Source organism: Zootoca vivipara, chromosome 6 (genome assembly GCF_965207765.1).
Source record: "Zootoca vivipara chromosome 6, rZooViv2.hap1.1, whole genome shotgun sequence".
NCBI classification, from domain to species: Eukaryota; Metazoa; Chordata; class Lepidosauria; order Squamata; family Lacertidae; genus Zootoca; species Zootoca vivipara.
This window is the reverse complement of record NC_142589.1, coordinates 20,677,951-20,693,468: the sequence shown is the minus strand read 5'-3', so window position 1 is coordinate 20,693,468 and position 15,518 is coordinate 20,677,951. Positions and strand designations below refer to the sequence as shown.

Here is a 15,518-nt window from a genome sequence, read left to right as displayed (position 1 = left end):
GCTACTGTAGCCCTGAGACCTTCAGAATATCTAGAAGTAGAAGCACCCAGAAAGGCAGGGTCTCTGTGATATATTCCCTGCTGATACAATCCTAGTTCTTTCCACTTCTTACTTTGAAATCAGTGTAGGCGAACTTTAAGATTCAGAATGGTTTAAAACAGGCATCCCCAACCTTCGGCCCTCCAGATGTTTTGGACTACAATTCCCATCATCCCTGACCACTGGTCCTGTTAGCTATGGATCATGGGAGTTGTAGGCCAAAACATCTGGAGGGGATGCCTGGTTTAAGATCTTTCTTTTTAAAAAATTAATGATTTTCATTTATGTACATTTCAGTAGTAATTTAACAATAATTCAGACATTTCAAATCTCGACTTCATTCCTCCTCTTTCTGCGGTTCGTTAATTTTTTTCAGCCTCATTCCCTGCATATTCTAAGTTATATTAAATCATACTGTATCCAGTTCTGGGCACCTCAGTTCAAGAAGGATACTGACAAGCTGGAACGTCTCCAGAGGAGGGCAACCAAAATGGTCAAAGGCCTGGAAACGATGCCTTATGAGGAACGGCGTAGGGAGCTGGGTATGTTTAGTCTGGAGAAGAGAAGGTTAAGGGGTGATATGATAGCCATGTTCAAATATATAAAAGGATGTCATATAGAAGAGGGTGAAAGGTTGTTTTCTGATGCTCCAGAGAAGCGGACACGGAGCAATGGATTCAAGCTACAAGAAAGAAGATTCCACCTAAACATTAGGAAGAACTTCCTGACAGTAAGAGCTGTTTGATGGTGGAATTTGCTGCCAAGGAGTGTGGTGGAGTCTCCTTCTTTGGAGGTCTTTAAGCAGAGGCTTGACAGCCATCTGTCAGGAATGCTTTGATGGTGTTTCCTGCTTGGCAGGGGGTTGGACTGGATGCCCTTGTGGTGTCTTCCAACTCTATGATTCTATGATTCTATGTTTCTTTTATTTGCCTATTTTCATATATCTATACAGTGGTACCTCTGGATACACACACCTCTGATTGTGTATACTTCAGGATGTGAAGTATTTTTCTGGGTTTCGCTGCGCACACATGCACAAAAGTGTTCTACCGTGCATGCGCAGAAACAGCACCTCTGGTTGCGAATTCCTCGGGATTCAACCAGAGCTCCAGAACGTATCCCACGCACAACTGGAAGTACCACTGTATTTTTTTAGAAACTGCAGCTTATCACAGTAGTCCTGCCAATGTTTTTATCTGTTTTCAATTTGATTGCAGATATTCAATATACCATTTCCATTCCTTTATTTAAAAGTTTGCTATTGTGATTTCCTATTCTTACAGCAAGTTTTGCCATTCCTGCATAGTCCATAAGTATTTGTACCCGTTCTTCTTTTGTCGGGGTTCCATCATCTTTCTGTTTTGGGGCAAATAACATTCTCACAGATTTTCCAAGCAGCAGCAAGAAAAGAAAGGCAGTATAACTTAGGTTCCAAAGATGACAAAAGTTTCTCATTTATTTGCATAGAAGCACAAAGATGGCCAAGGTCAATGTTCCCCCAAAAAGCTTCATCTCCGCTTTTGGTCAGCACATCATGCTCAGAATGGTGCAAATCCCTAAGTAGGCCATTTGAAATAGGCCCGGTGTCTTGTGCTAGCAGCAGTGGCAGATTTGGGACTCTCAAATTTCAGCGGCACTGTGTGCACTGCTAAAATTTGGTGCCCCTGCCTCTTGCACTCCCAGTGCTCCCAGTGCAGCTGAACCAGTTACGCTGCCAGCAGATTCTCCCTACACTGCCCTTCTAAGACCCTACATTGTGGAAGGAGGCACAAGGGCCAGGATACCTTTAGACCTTAGTGAAGAAGGCTACTATTGCTGACAATGGTCTTCATTGCTAAACCCTAATCATTGCTACACCCTAATCATTACAGGAGGCTAAGTATTGAAGGCTCTTTTGTTCCTGAAGAGCCCTGCATGCATGTTCCCGCCCTGTGATAATCTAACTCAATTAAAATAGTTGCATAAGCAGATGAAATATCTTGTATAGGAAAAGAAACAGGGGAGTGAGGGTTTGGGGCATACCATATTTACAACCATGTTGTTGTTGTTGTTGTTGTTGTTGTTGTTGTTATAATAATTACAGGAGGCTATCATTACAGGAGGCTAAGTATTGATGCCCTGCATGCATGTTCCCGCCCTGTGATAATCTAACCATAGCGGCCAAGTTTTCCCTTTTCTTGCGAGGAAGCCTATTCAGCATAAGGGAATTTCCCTTAAAAAAGGGGAGAACTTGGCAGCTATGAATCTAACTCAATTAAAATAGTTGCAAAATCAGATGAAATATCTTGTATAGGAAAACAAATAGGGGAGCGAGGGTTTGGGGTGTACCTTTTTCTAAAAAGACTTTAGACCAGGCTTCCTCAACTTCAACCCTCCAGATGTTTTGAGACTACAATTCCGATCATCCCTGACCACTGGTCCTGCTAGCTAGGGATCAAGGGAGTTGGAGGCCGAACACATCTGGAGGGCCGAGGTTGAGGAAGCCCGGTTTAGACAGTCCTATAGAAAGTTGCAAACAATTTGAAAAAGGAACCTCAAACAAATGTCCTGTTTACAAGGCTCCTTCACCAGTGAGAAGAAACTTTCCCTCCTCAAACTCACTCAATCTTGTAAGAACTTTAACATAAATGTCCCTTTGAAAACAGGAGCATAGAGCAGGGTAGCTATGATAATCCTATAGCCCAGAAGCCCCTTCACCATTAAACTTCTCCCCTCCTGATTTGAAGCTGAGTTCTTGCAGACCTTTGCTTCCATAACAGACTTTGATGGAATTATGCACCCCATAATTAAAGGTAAAGGTAAAGGGACCCCTGACCATTAGGTCCACTCGCAGATGACTCTGGGGTTGCGGCGCTCATCTCACTTTACTGGCTGAGGGAGCCGGCGTACAGCTTCCGGGTCATGTGGCCAGCATGACTAAGCCTCTTCTGGCAAACCAGAGCAGGGCACGGAAACGCCGTTTACCTTCCCGCCGGAGTGGTACCTATTTATCTACTTGCACTGCATGCTTCTGAACTGCTAGGTTGGCAGGAGATGGGACCGAACAACGGGAGCTCACCCCATCGTGGGGATTTGAACTGCCGACCTTCTGATCGGCTAGCCCTAGGCTCTGTGGTTTAACCCACAGCACCACCCACGTCCCTACAGCACCACCCATGCATAATTATGCCCCTTGATGGCATTAATTCACCAAGAAGCTGGCTTGGCTATTCCGACAATTTAATCCTTGCTGGATCCAGGAATTGGAAGGGGACTCTGGCATACAGCCAACCTCTGCCCCCAAACTCAAAACTATATAATGAATGTCAATTTCAAATTCAGTATGGATCAGGAGTTGTAGCCAACATTAACTCAGAGGAGGCCCATTGACATTAATGAACATGACTTTGTTTGGCTGCATCAATTTCTGTGGGGCTATTATGAGTATAGATTAATTGGACACAACCCACAGACCAGAATCTCACAGAATCTCCACTTCAAAATCTGGTTGAAAGAGGAGGGTCTTCATTCATAGAATTCGTAGAATCACGGACTTGGAAGGGACCCTGAGGATCATCTAGTCCAACCCCTGCAATGCTGGAATATGCAGTTGTCTCAAATGGGGATCAAACCTGAAACCTTGGCATTGGGAGAACCCAGGAAATGGCCTGCCAGCAGGATCCACACCCCCACTCTTCCATAAGGAAAAGAGGAGAAAATTCAACAGCCTAGCATTTGGCAGATGCAGGAGGGGGGCGGGGATCTTCCCAATCATCCAGAGGATTTAGTGTCACAATGCAAAAGGAAATGTAGTTTGAAAGTTCAATGCAAACCTATTACATACATAACTGAATACACAATTGCATTTATTTATTTTGAAGAAAGAGTAGCATTGCATAAGAAATACCTGGAGAAACAAGGGCGTGATTAATTGCTACAGATATGGATTGCAACGACAGAAGTTGGAATTGCATGATGGCAGAGAAAATAATTGCCGGGAATCAGACGGTTATTCAGTCCCTGCAAGGCTTCTCAGGAAGGAAGATGGATCTCTCCATGGTGATGCTGACATTTGCGATCTGCTTCCTCCTTTCCCTGGTGGTGCTCATTTATCGCAATGTCCGAAGTACAGATCTCCCTCCAGGAATCGATGGACCTGTCAAACTCTTACTAACTTCCCTTATGTTACATTCAGCCATGTGGATGGTAAGTTGGATGGACTTTGAACTTGGAGTTTCTGTGGGGCAGCTCAGTCGCTAGAGCATGAGACTCTTAATCTCAAGGTTATCAGCTCGAGCCCCACGTTGGGCAAAATATTCCTGCATTGCAGGGGGTTGGACTAGATGGCTCTTGTGGTCCCTTCCGGCTCTACAAATTCTATGATTCTACTATTTTCTTAGTTGCATGGGGGCTGGCCAGCCAGGAATGGTTCAAACAGACAACATGTTTTAGGAGGTGCAACCCCACCTACCCCATTGTTGAATCACGGAATTGTAGAGTTGGAAGGGGCCACAAGAATCACCAAGACCAAGCCCCACCCTGCAATGCAGGACTCTTTCACCAAATGTGGGACTCGAACCCAGGACCCTGGGTTTAAGAATCCCGTGCTCTATCTACTGAGCTATCCAGCCTGAAGGATTCATGTATTATAGCTAGAGATCTGTGCAAAAAAACCCTCTCCCAAATTTCCAGTTCTATTTGTGAGCGCTTGTTTGTGGCGGGACATCTCTCTCCTCCCCAGTTCAAATACAGTGTTGATCATCAATGTGACCTCTGGAGGATGCTCTGTACTGTACTATGACTTCTAGCATCCCCAGCTAGCAGGACCATGCTGGCCAAGACTGTCCTACGCAGTGGCATAGCATGGGTTGCCAGCATCTGGGGCCATGTGGGGGGTGAGGTGGGGACTATGAAGCACGCATTCAGCTGCCTAACAGTGTCCGATCACCCAAGAGATCACAGCCTCAGAAACAAGAGAAGAATATTCTCTCTGCTATCTGGAAAGTCACTTCCTGGTTCACACAGAGAAGTCATTTTCAACAGATCCCAGTGAAAGAAGTATGCCAGTAGTCGCACTGGTTGATGATCTCCAGTGGGCTAGGGACTAAGGTGAGAGCTGTTTCCAAGTCCTGCTGGATCTCTCAGTGGCTTTTGACACCATCCTTCTGGACCGTCTAGAGGGGCTGGAAGCTGGGGGCACTGTCATACAGTGGTTCCGCTCCTTCCTCCTGTGCCGTGTTCAGAAAGTGGTGGTGGGGGCTCTCACTTGTGGGGTGCCTCAAGGTTCTGTCCTCTCCCCCATGCTTTTTAACATCTACATGCGGCCACTGGGAGAGATCATCAGGGGGTTTGGGCTGGGTGTTCATCAGTATGCGGATGATACCCAGCTCTACCTCTCTTTTAAATCAGAACCAGTGAAGGTGATGAAGGTCCTGTGTGAGTGCCAGGGGCCGTTGGAGGATGGATGGCGGCTAACAGATTGAGATTGAATCCTGACAAGACAGAAGTACTGTTTGTGGGGGACAGGAGGCGGGCAGGTGTGGAGGACTCCCTGGTCCTAAAGGAGGTAACTGTGCCCCTGAAAGACCAGGTGCGCAGCCTGGGAGTCATTTTGGACTCACAGCTGTCCATGGAGGTGCAGGTCAATTCTGTGTCCAGGGCAGCTGTCTATCAGCTCCATCTGGTATGCAGGCTGAGACCCTACCTGCCTGCAGACTGCTCTGCATGGGGCTACCTTTGAAGGTGACCTGGAAACTACAACTAATCCAGAATGCGGCAGCTAGACTGGTGACTGGGAGCGGCCACCAAGACCACATAACACCGGTCTTGAAAGACCTACATTGGCTCCGAGTACGTTTCCGAGCACAATTCAAAGTGTTGGTGCTGGCCCATAAAGCCCTAAAAGGCCTCGGTCCAGTATACCTGAAGGAGCGTCTCCACCTCCATTGTTCTGCCCGGAGACAAAGGTACAGCGCCAAGGGTCTTCTGGTGGTTCCCTCATTGCGAGAAGCAAAGCTACAGGGAACCAGGCAGAGGGCCTTCTCGGTAGTGGCACCCGCCCTGTGGAACACCCTCCCATCAGAGGTCAGAGAGATAAACAACTACCTGACATTTGGAAAATACCTAAAGGAAGCCCTGTTTAGGGAAGTTTTTAATCTGTCATATTTGATGTTTTTTGATGTTTGTTGGAAGCCGCCCAGAGTGGCAGGGGAAGCCCAGCCAGATGGGCGGGGTATAAATAATAAATTATTATTTATTATTATTAATCATTATTATTATTATGCAGCTGTATTTAGGCAGCACCGTGTGTTGAAATTTTGCACCTGGGGCAACCGCACCTGTGGCCCCACCCCACACTATGCCATTAGTCATGCAGTTCTATTTTGGGGCTCATCCACCTTTCTGCTTTTCCATTGCCTAGAAAGCAATCGTTTTCCACTTTCCCCACACTATCTGAAGGTTTTGCCTTTGTCTCACCACTTTCCCGCAGAAAACCTGAATGATATTTTTTCCAATTCAGAGCTAAAGATTGGGTTTCTCTGGGGTGAGGGAGTGCCCTTTGGTTGCTGAAAGCAGCTGTGCTCAGTGTCGTAGCGTGGGTTGCCGGTGCCCAGGGCAGAGCAAGTGTTGTGCCCCCTATTGGACTGGGAAGCTATGTATGAGTCGTGCACTGGGGGCCCCCTTTGCCCTCAGGCACTTTCCCATGCAGGTCAATGATATGCATGTTCCAACCATGCAAAAACCCTTGAGAAGAGTGCAGAGCATGACCAGTGAAGGAGGGGAGGCTGACAGATGGGGAAATGGCCTAGGAAGAGATCTTGCCTGGACTGAGTAACTCCAACAAGACAGCAAAAACAACAACACCCCACAACAACAAATGCATGCCTGTATGATTTTCTGAACTACTATGTTTAATGTCACCATTAAAATGATAGTTCAGTCAGTAAAGCATGAGACTCTTAATCTCAGGGTCCTGAGTTTCAGCCCCATGTTGGGCAAAAGTGATTCTCATGGTCCCTTCCAACTCTATGATTCCAAACTTCTAAGTTAAATGGATAGAAGTGAACTCAGCAAGCAAAAAAAGTGGGAAGGGTTCTGCTTCCTCCACAAGTGTGGGCCTTTTGGACTAAAATGTGGACATCTCCCCCTCCCACCCAGTACTTAATAGGCTTAACAAGTGGGTCTGATGCTCTTATGTGTTATGGCAGCCACCCTGCTTCTAAGCTAGATTTAAACAAACAAACATGCATGAATAAGTGGGAAATAGTATTGCCAGATCAGGGAGAACAGTTTACATAACAAGGCAATCATAGTCCTTTGGAAGATGGGCTATTTATGACAGAAGATTGGAGGTAGGTTTCCAACCTTTTCCCTGTGCTTTTAAATCTGCATATATCAGATATCCAACAGGTGCACCTATTCCATTACTGAATTGGAAAAATCAAGACCAATTGAATTTCCTGCTTGTTATACCATTGTTACAAGAAACCGGGGTGCTGAGTGAGAGGATGTAGCAGCCCCCTAACCGCATGATAGCAGCTTTACACCTCCAACACCTATGCGAATGAGAAAGTCAACAGGTGCAGACTTCCACCCTGCAATTTAGGCAGGGGGAAGGGTGCACAAGTGGGATGTCTACCGGTACCTGTTAAAACCATAGTAACTAACCAGTAAGAGAAGAAAGTGGGTTTGGTGACGGGGCTTGCGCACAGCAAGGGAGGGAGGGAAGGAGGGAGGGATGGGGGTGTCTTGATTTTTTCTAGTCTAGGTTTTAGTTTGATGTAACCATGCCCCCCCCCGCTAAAATCACTGGGCTTCCTTTCAGTAAAGGGGTTTCCTGGTTCATGAGGATGGGTCCTTGTTAAGGAGGCATCAATTTGCTGCAGTAATGCGTAAGGCAATCGCAGCATGCGGCACCTCATTTATTCTGCATTGGGGCAACTACTACCGCTCCCCAGCTGCTTAGGGTCCTCCTACCTCTCTGCGTAACAACCTCCTCTGTGGTTTTTCCTCCCAACGATCTCCCTCTTGTGCAAGTGAATCAGCAGCAGGGGGTGGGCAGGAGGTCCCCTCCATCCATGCGCGGTTGGAAAGGCTCCAGCCAGGGTGCTCGGTGAGTCTTTGCGTGCAGTGAAGTCAACAGAGGAAGTACCCTATTGAGTTCTCCCTCCTCTTGCCCTTCCCTCCCGCCGCCCCCAAAGGTGGGGGTTGCCGAGATAGAGACTCTACCCCGGCATCTTCTCATACAGAGGTTCCCACCTTCCCACCGACGCGGGACCCAGCTGTTTTCAGCTCATCTGCCTGCCCGTGGCGCGCTGGGCGCTTCCAACGCCCCGCCAGCCACCAATGCGTGGCGAGTGGCCCAGCATCTCAGCCGGCAACACCGACTCTTCACTCTTAGTGCTCCCTAGGCCTCGCCGCCGCCAGGCGGACTCCCGCATTGCGGTGGCTTGCCGCTGGATCCAGGTAGGGATCTCTGCAAGGGGCGCGCCTGGTTTGCACCCCCCCGATTGTGCACCCGGGGCAACGGCTCCCAGGCATCCCCCCCCACTCTACGCATCTGTCTGTGCTGCAGCCTGGTAAACATCCTCCGCAATGACACAAACCTAGACACCCACACGCACACAAACGATGGAGAATCTTTGGGGTGAGCGGGCAAGAATGATACTCAGAGAAAATTTTGTCTCACCCCTGATTAGAGGTGTGTGGGAGGTCACCTGGAGGCAGCAGTTGCTGCGGATGCAGCAATAACATTGCAACACCACACAGAGATCTTGGAAGAAGGTAAGTGAAAGTTTAAATGAAGCAACACTGATGTGTTGTTGCAATGCCCTGCTGGAGATTCTTCCGTGCAGGTGTAAAGTAAAGAGCATCCTCCAGAGGTCCTGTTCATTCATTTTAAAACTGAATGAGAAATAAAACAAAGGAGCCCTAATCCGTTCAATTCCGTTGACATGTTAGAGTGATATGGGTATTCAAATTGCATGACCCCCCCCCTCTAAAAAAAAATCTCCTGGAGTATCTCAACAGTTGTCAGTGATGAGAAAAGTCTGTCCTCAGACTTGCAACCAAAATGAAATGACACAAAAGGTAAAAGAGGCAGAGGGAGGAAGCAAGCTCGGAGATTGGTTCTTCATTAATAAAATTGCACCTGTTAAATTAGGACCTATTGCGTAATCTGTCTGATGCCCACGAGGTGTGGGTGGTGGAATTCAAGAATGTAATAATAATAATTTCATACCAATGCTATTTGCATGGGAAACAGTGAAGTTGCAAGCTGTTTCCTCCAGAGGACACAATAAGAAGCTTATAGAACGTGTGTGAGTATGTGTGATTTACTAGCTTATAAAACTGTGACTTTGTGTCCATTATGTTGGAGGTTTGGTGGATCTGGTGGGGGAGGCATGTTAAAGTCGCCTAAAAATGTCACAGAAGACAGAAGACATTACAGACTACATAAAGCTGTCTGAGAAAATTAAAACTAAGGGGAGAAATGAAAACAAAGAGAACATTTAATGAATGCAATTGGAAGGAATGGAAATGAAGTCAATTAAACTTCTGAATGAATCAACGAAGCATTTCTCACCACACACTACTCCTACAAACAGACCTTTCTAAAAACCTTATTAAACCGAAAGCTGACTATGCTTGATACTAGCTTCTGTTGCTTCTGTGTCTTTATTGAACAGGGATCTATTTTGGAGAAGTTGAGAATCTGTGCAAAACCGGCAATCATTCATTGGAGTTCCTCTGCATTGCCAGTATGGAATGAGCCCAGAGTCTACACTATCGACACAAAATTTGACACTGTGACTGTGAGGATTTATCAGCCAAAGGGCCTATCCACAGGACTGAGAGGAATTATCTACCTGTATGGAGGAGCGGGCTCATTAGGGAGCATAAGTGAGTCATTCTAATTTAACTTACAACCAGTGTGATCTGTGTGGGGCTTGATCTGGAAAATGCATCTAGTGCATGGTGCTGGGACCAGGTTGTTGAGTAGACCAACCGGACATGCAGATATTACATCTGTGCTGAACCAACTGCCATAGCTGCCAAGTTATCCCGTTTTTTAAGGGAAATTCCCTTATGCTGAATAGGCTTCCTCGTGAGAAAAGGGAAAACTTGGCAGCTATGCCAACTGCACTGGCTGCTGATCAACTACTGGGCCATGTTCGAGGTCTTGTGGTTAGGACCTGGACAACTTGGGAGCAGGTTACCTGGAAGGCCACTTATCCATTACTTAGGTCGTTTATGGAAATGCTAATCAAGGCACCGCATCCTACAGAATATCCATGGCCGGCCCGAGATATTTTGCCACCTGAGGCAAAGCAGAACATGGCACACACCCCCAACGCCCTGCTGTCTGTGGCAACTGGAGGTGAACTGGGGAAGCCCCAGCTCACTGAAGGCAGTGGAGGAGACTGCCTCACCCAAGCCTAATGGGATGACTGGCTCTGAGAATATCATAGGGCAGTGTCCCCCAAAACAGGCATTTTCTGCTGTTCTCCCTGTACTGTGAAATCCCCTTCCCTCTTCCATACAGGAAGCAGCTACCACCAGTTGCTGCCAGCATCTTGTGAAGTCTTTTCCTTTTGCCCTGGCTTTTCCTGGCCCATGACTTTGACCCTGTAATTAGGGTTGCCATGTGTCCTCTTTTTCCAGGATATGTCCTCTTTTTCATAAGTAGTCATATTGATCCATAGTTATAAGTAGAAGTTGGCAAAAGTGTCCTCTTTTTTGCTTTTCAAAATATGGCAACCCTATCACCTATCTAACCTTTTATATGCTTTTATGTTGCTATTCTTCTTCTTAGGCTCTGTTTTAATGTTTTGATGTTTTTCATTTCCTTTTTAGACTGTACACTGCTCAGGGATTTTTGAAATATTAAGTGGTTTATAATTGCTTTCTAATAATTTTTTACACACACACACACACACACCAGTATATATAAACATATTTTAAAGGATTTGGTGTGAAGAAAGAAGCTGTGATAGTAATGAAGGTATCATATGTTGAATGTAGCTTTCAGCCATATTTGCAGTTGTCACCTCTATAATTTAAATAAAGAGGTCATTTAAGCTGGAGAGAGAAAAAGTAACCCTGACACGAAGAGTTCAATGTATATGAAGGGGTGGGAAATATTCCACATTAGGTATCTGATAAGTGTGTGCATTTCAGAAATCGATAAACAGATAGATGATTTCACACACACAGTATCCTTTTTTCTATGTAGCTCAAGGTATAATTAATAAAAGCAAGCCTGATTAAATCCTATTCTTATCTCCTGATTTCCAGTCACTTAACACAATTGATGGTTACCAAATTGGAACTATGGCGACCAGATTTCTAACTAGTGAGAAAGGCTAGAAGCAAGTATTGCCAAATTGCTACCTTCCAGCCGTTGTGAATTACAACGTCTCCTGAACCATTAGGATGGCTGGGGAAGTTGTAGTCCAGTGACATCCAATGTAGTCCAATCTTTTCTGAGACCTCTGGCTATAGGGTTGGTATATAAACTCAATTAATAATAATAAGGAGAATCTGAAGGGCAACCTCTGGCTCAGAGAGTCAGAAGCCAGATCTATTGGTTTGTAGTAGAGTAGGAAGAAAGAAGGGGCAAGTGCATAAAATGCTGTGGGGAGGGAAATAATCTTTGACAACATGGGTATTAGTTTGATTTGGGCCTTGGGATCTAGATGGGTGGAAGGCTGGATACATAGGAAAAATGGGGATTTTCCTCTGGCTCAGATACAAAAAGATGACTTGGGGTTTCATCGTACTCGTCTCACATCCCAACCCACATAAATGTAGAAATGTGCATGCCATTGTTTAAAGTATTAATACACTGAAGGTCTTTTTACTATCCAGAGCTTTATCGGAAGCTGTGCTACTACCTTTCCAGAGAAAGTGAATCAGTGGTTGTGTGTGTTGGGTAAGTCTGCTTATTCGTGCATTCATCCTGGATGTACTGAACAGCTGACAAGTGTGGAAGCAGGTGACCCCCCCCCAAGTTACTCCCAAAAGCAGTGGGGGAATTTGCCACTACATGGTACAGGGTTAGCCAATGCAGTGCCCTCCAGGTGTTGTTAAATGCCAAGTCCCATCAGCCCCAGACAGCATGATTTATTGTCAGGGCATATGAGAGTTGTCAGACTACAGGGCACCGCAATTGCTACCCCTATATTAAAGGCAGTTTCTTTATGATACGTCTGTTATGATGATTTTCTAACAGGTGTGTGGGAAAGCTGACTTCTCGACAGTTCTTATAACAGCAGCCAAGGCCAAAATAATCCTCTGGAGGCAAGGGAGGCAAGAAGCTGTAGCAAAGGAACCCGGAGTCCAGAAGGCTGGGCTGAAGGCTAGGCTCCAATCAAGCTCTCTCCCATCACCACTGCGAGTTCACCACAATGCTGGTGGGGATGCAAGCATGGGAGGGACTTCCATACATTTATGGTGGCAGTGTGAAAAGCTTACTGGGTTTGGGCAAATTACTTTTGATGTCGCTTCTCATATCCCTGAACGCAAACCCTGCTCCGGCCCTTCTGCCACTAGATCCCGATCTAGATGCTCCCATTATACATAAACCGCTGCCTATTTCCCAATAGAAAGATCTCAAAGGTCCATCTATGATGGGATGGCAAGGAGAAGTCTGGGGTTTGGCTCTCTTCAAACATCTTACATAGCACAGAAGGGTGCTCAGAGGCCAAACTAAACAAGACCCCTTTGACAAGGTATAGATCAGCTGTGTAAACAGATGCCAATGTCAGACCACCAGGCACACATCCTGAGTTATGAAGAGGCTGTGCCAGTGCCACATATAGATGATGCCTTTGAAATGCATTCAGGGATTCGGCTACGTGGCAGTGCCCCTGCTCAAGCTTCCTTCTTATATGTGACTGCTGAACTCAAGTAACACAGGTATTGTTGGAGTTGATCAATGTCATCTTATTATAAGACCAATTAATATTCTAGAAAATGAAAATAAAGAAAACAGAACCAGCCATTTCCCTCCTTGTCTCAAACTGTAGGCTTTCAGATCTCAAGAGTCAACACAAAATTGAAAAAAATATACCCTATATGTAAAGTGCTTTGACAATACCATCAGCTTTATTAATCAGCAAAACAAAGTAAATTGGTGTTTCTGGTTTTTCTTCTTCTGCACCCTGTAATGGACAATTACAATCTAGGTTTTGCACCCTGTTACACCTAGTCTATTTCTATGGCAACTCATTGCTACAGTTATATGGTGGAAACATGTATATGGTTGTATACAGTTATATGTATATATGTATACAGTTATATGGTGGAAGCATTTGCTCAGGGTTGTACATTTTAATTAAGCCAGTCTCTTTTGGTTTATGACTTGTGTATCACAGCACTGCTAGAACTGCCTTGTTTACTGAAATTTTAAATTAAATTACATTGTGAAGTTCTCGACCTTTTGGAAGTTCATTAAGGCTTCCCATAAACATCTGGTTGGCCACTGTGAACACTGGGTGCTGGAATGTACCATAGTACTAGAATGTACCATAGCCTGACCCATCAGTGCAGAGGGTACTCTATGCATTTTTCTATATGTCACTTGGATGGGGAACAGTCCTAGCAAACTTGGAGAAGGGCAAATTTCAAATGATGGCTTAGTTTCCTTTCACATACTGTATTGTTTTAGAAAGTGTGAACTAGACTGGTTTGTCTTTAACTAAGAATAGGATTGACTTTATCCCCTGCCCCTTCTCTCCATCATCTTCTAGGCAACGTTTGGCTCCTAAGCACAAATTTCCTGCACAAATCATGGACTGCATCACCGCCACAGAATATTTTTTGAAAAATGCAAGTGATTATGGGGTAGACCCTAATCGTATTGTCATTGCTGGTGACAGCACTGGGGGTGGAATTGCTCCCCTTGTCTGTCAACATCTGTTTACGAGAAAGGATCTCCCAAAGGTCAGAGCCCAGATCCTGCTCTACCCAAATATTCAAACAATGGACTACAACTTGCCATCTTATCAGCAAAACTGCAATATCCCCATCCTCTTCACGAAATGGACTGCCGAATTTGACCTCAGGTATATGAATGTGAAGCTAGCATATTTGGATCAAGTCTTAAAGGGGGCCCAAGTTTCCGAAGAAATGAGGATAAAATACAGGAAATGGATCCATGCAGAAAACATCCCGGATGAGTTTAAAGTCAGGGGCTACAAACCACCCCCGCCAGTCCCATTTTCAAAGGAGCTGCACGAAATGATGAAGGATTCTTTTGAGCCAAAGTACTGTGCTCTTCTAGCGGAAGATGACATTGTGCGTCAGCTCCCTGAGACGTATTTGTTAACCTGCGAGTATGATGTGCTTAGGGATGATGGTCTGTTATACAAAAAACGGTTGGAGGACAACGGTGTGCCAGTAACTTGGCATCATGCAAAGGATGGATTCCATGGGATTCTAAGTTCAGTTGATTGGTTCTTTGAATGGCCATGTGCAAGGGTGGCAGCAGAGCGTGTCATAAGCTTCATAAAACGATTCTGATCAAAAATCTGTTCTCTTTCCCGCATAAAGACCTTTCATTTTATTGCATGCAGTGCACTTAAAGAAAAGGTTGTGAAAATGATGTGCAGATTGTATTTAACACCAGCTAAATTGGCTAAAATGTACAAGACAAGAACTAATGAGTGCTGGAAATGTAAGGGAAGGGAAGGTATCTTTTACTACATGTGGTGGACATGTAAAGAGGTAAAGGCTTTTTGGGAAATGGCATATAATGAGTTAAAGAAAATGTTTAAAAATTGTTGTTGTTGTTGTTTAGTCATTTAGTCGTGTCCGACTCTTCGTGACCCCATGGACCATAGCACGCCAGGCACTCCTGTCTTGCACTGCCTCCCGCAGTTTGGTCAAACTCATGTTGGTAGCTTCGAGAACACTGTGCAACCATCTCGTCCTCTGTCGTCCCCTTCTCCTAGTGCCCTCCATCTTTCCCAACATCAGGGTCTTTTCCAGGGAGTCTTCTCTTCTCATGATGTGGCCAAAGTATTGGAGCCTCAGCTTCAGGATCTGTCCTTCCAGTGAGCACTCAGGGCTGATTTCCTTCAGAATGGATAGGTTTGATCTTCTTGCAGTCCATGGGACTCTCAAGAGTCTCCTCCAGCACCATAATTCAAAAGCATCAATTCTTCAGCGATCAGCCTTCTTTATGGTCCAGCTCTCACTTCCATACATCACTACTGGGAAAACCATAGCTTTAACTATACGGACCTTTGTCGGCAAGGTGATGTCTCTGCTTTTTAAGATGCTGTCTAGGTTTGTCATTGCTTTTCTCCCAAGAAGCAGGCATCTTTTAATTTCGTGACTGCTGTCACCATCTGCAGTGATCAAGGAGCCCAAGAAAGTAAAATCTCTCACTGCCTCCATTTCTTCCCCTTCTATTTGCTAGGAGGTGATGGGACCAGTGGCCATGATCTTGGTTTTTTTGATGTTGAGCTTCAGACCATATTTTGCGCTCTCCT

General features: G+C 45.4%; 1 protein-coding gene across 1 annotated transcript; it reads left to right on the top strand.

The window, feature by feature from the left end:
• The first annotated feature begins 4,011 nt into the window (after nucleotides 1-4,011).
• On the top strand, nucleotides 4,012-14,569 carry LOC132592344 (arylacetamide deacetylase-like 3). Its single transcript, XM_060276150.2, has 4 exons — nucleotides 4,012-4,224; nucleotides 9,708-9,921; nucleotides 11,890-11,953; nucleotides 13,773-14,569. The coding sequence occupies exons 1-4, from the start codon at nucleotides 4,063-4,065 to the stop codon at nucleotides 14,542-14,544; spliced, it is 1,212 nt and encodes a 403-aa protein (XP_060132133.2). The 5' UTR covers nucleotides 4,012-4,062; the 3' UTR covers nucleotides 14,545-14,569.
• The last annotated feature ends 949 nt before the right edge of the window (nucleotides 14,570-15,518 follow it).

Coding starts and splice junctions, on each gene's coding strand:
- LOC132592344 (XM_060276150.2), top strand. CDS start 4,063: ATGGATCTCTCCATGGTGATGCTGACATTTGCGATCTGCTTCCTCCTT. Junction 4,225..9,707: donor TACATTCAGCCATGTGGATG/GTAAGTTGGATG, acceptor TTTATTGAACAG/GGATCTATTTTGGAGAAGTT. Junction 11,954..13,772: donor TCAGTGGTTGTGTGTGTTGG/GTAAGTCTGCTT, acceptor ATCATCTTCTAG/GCAACGTTTGGCTCCTAAGC.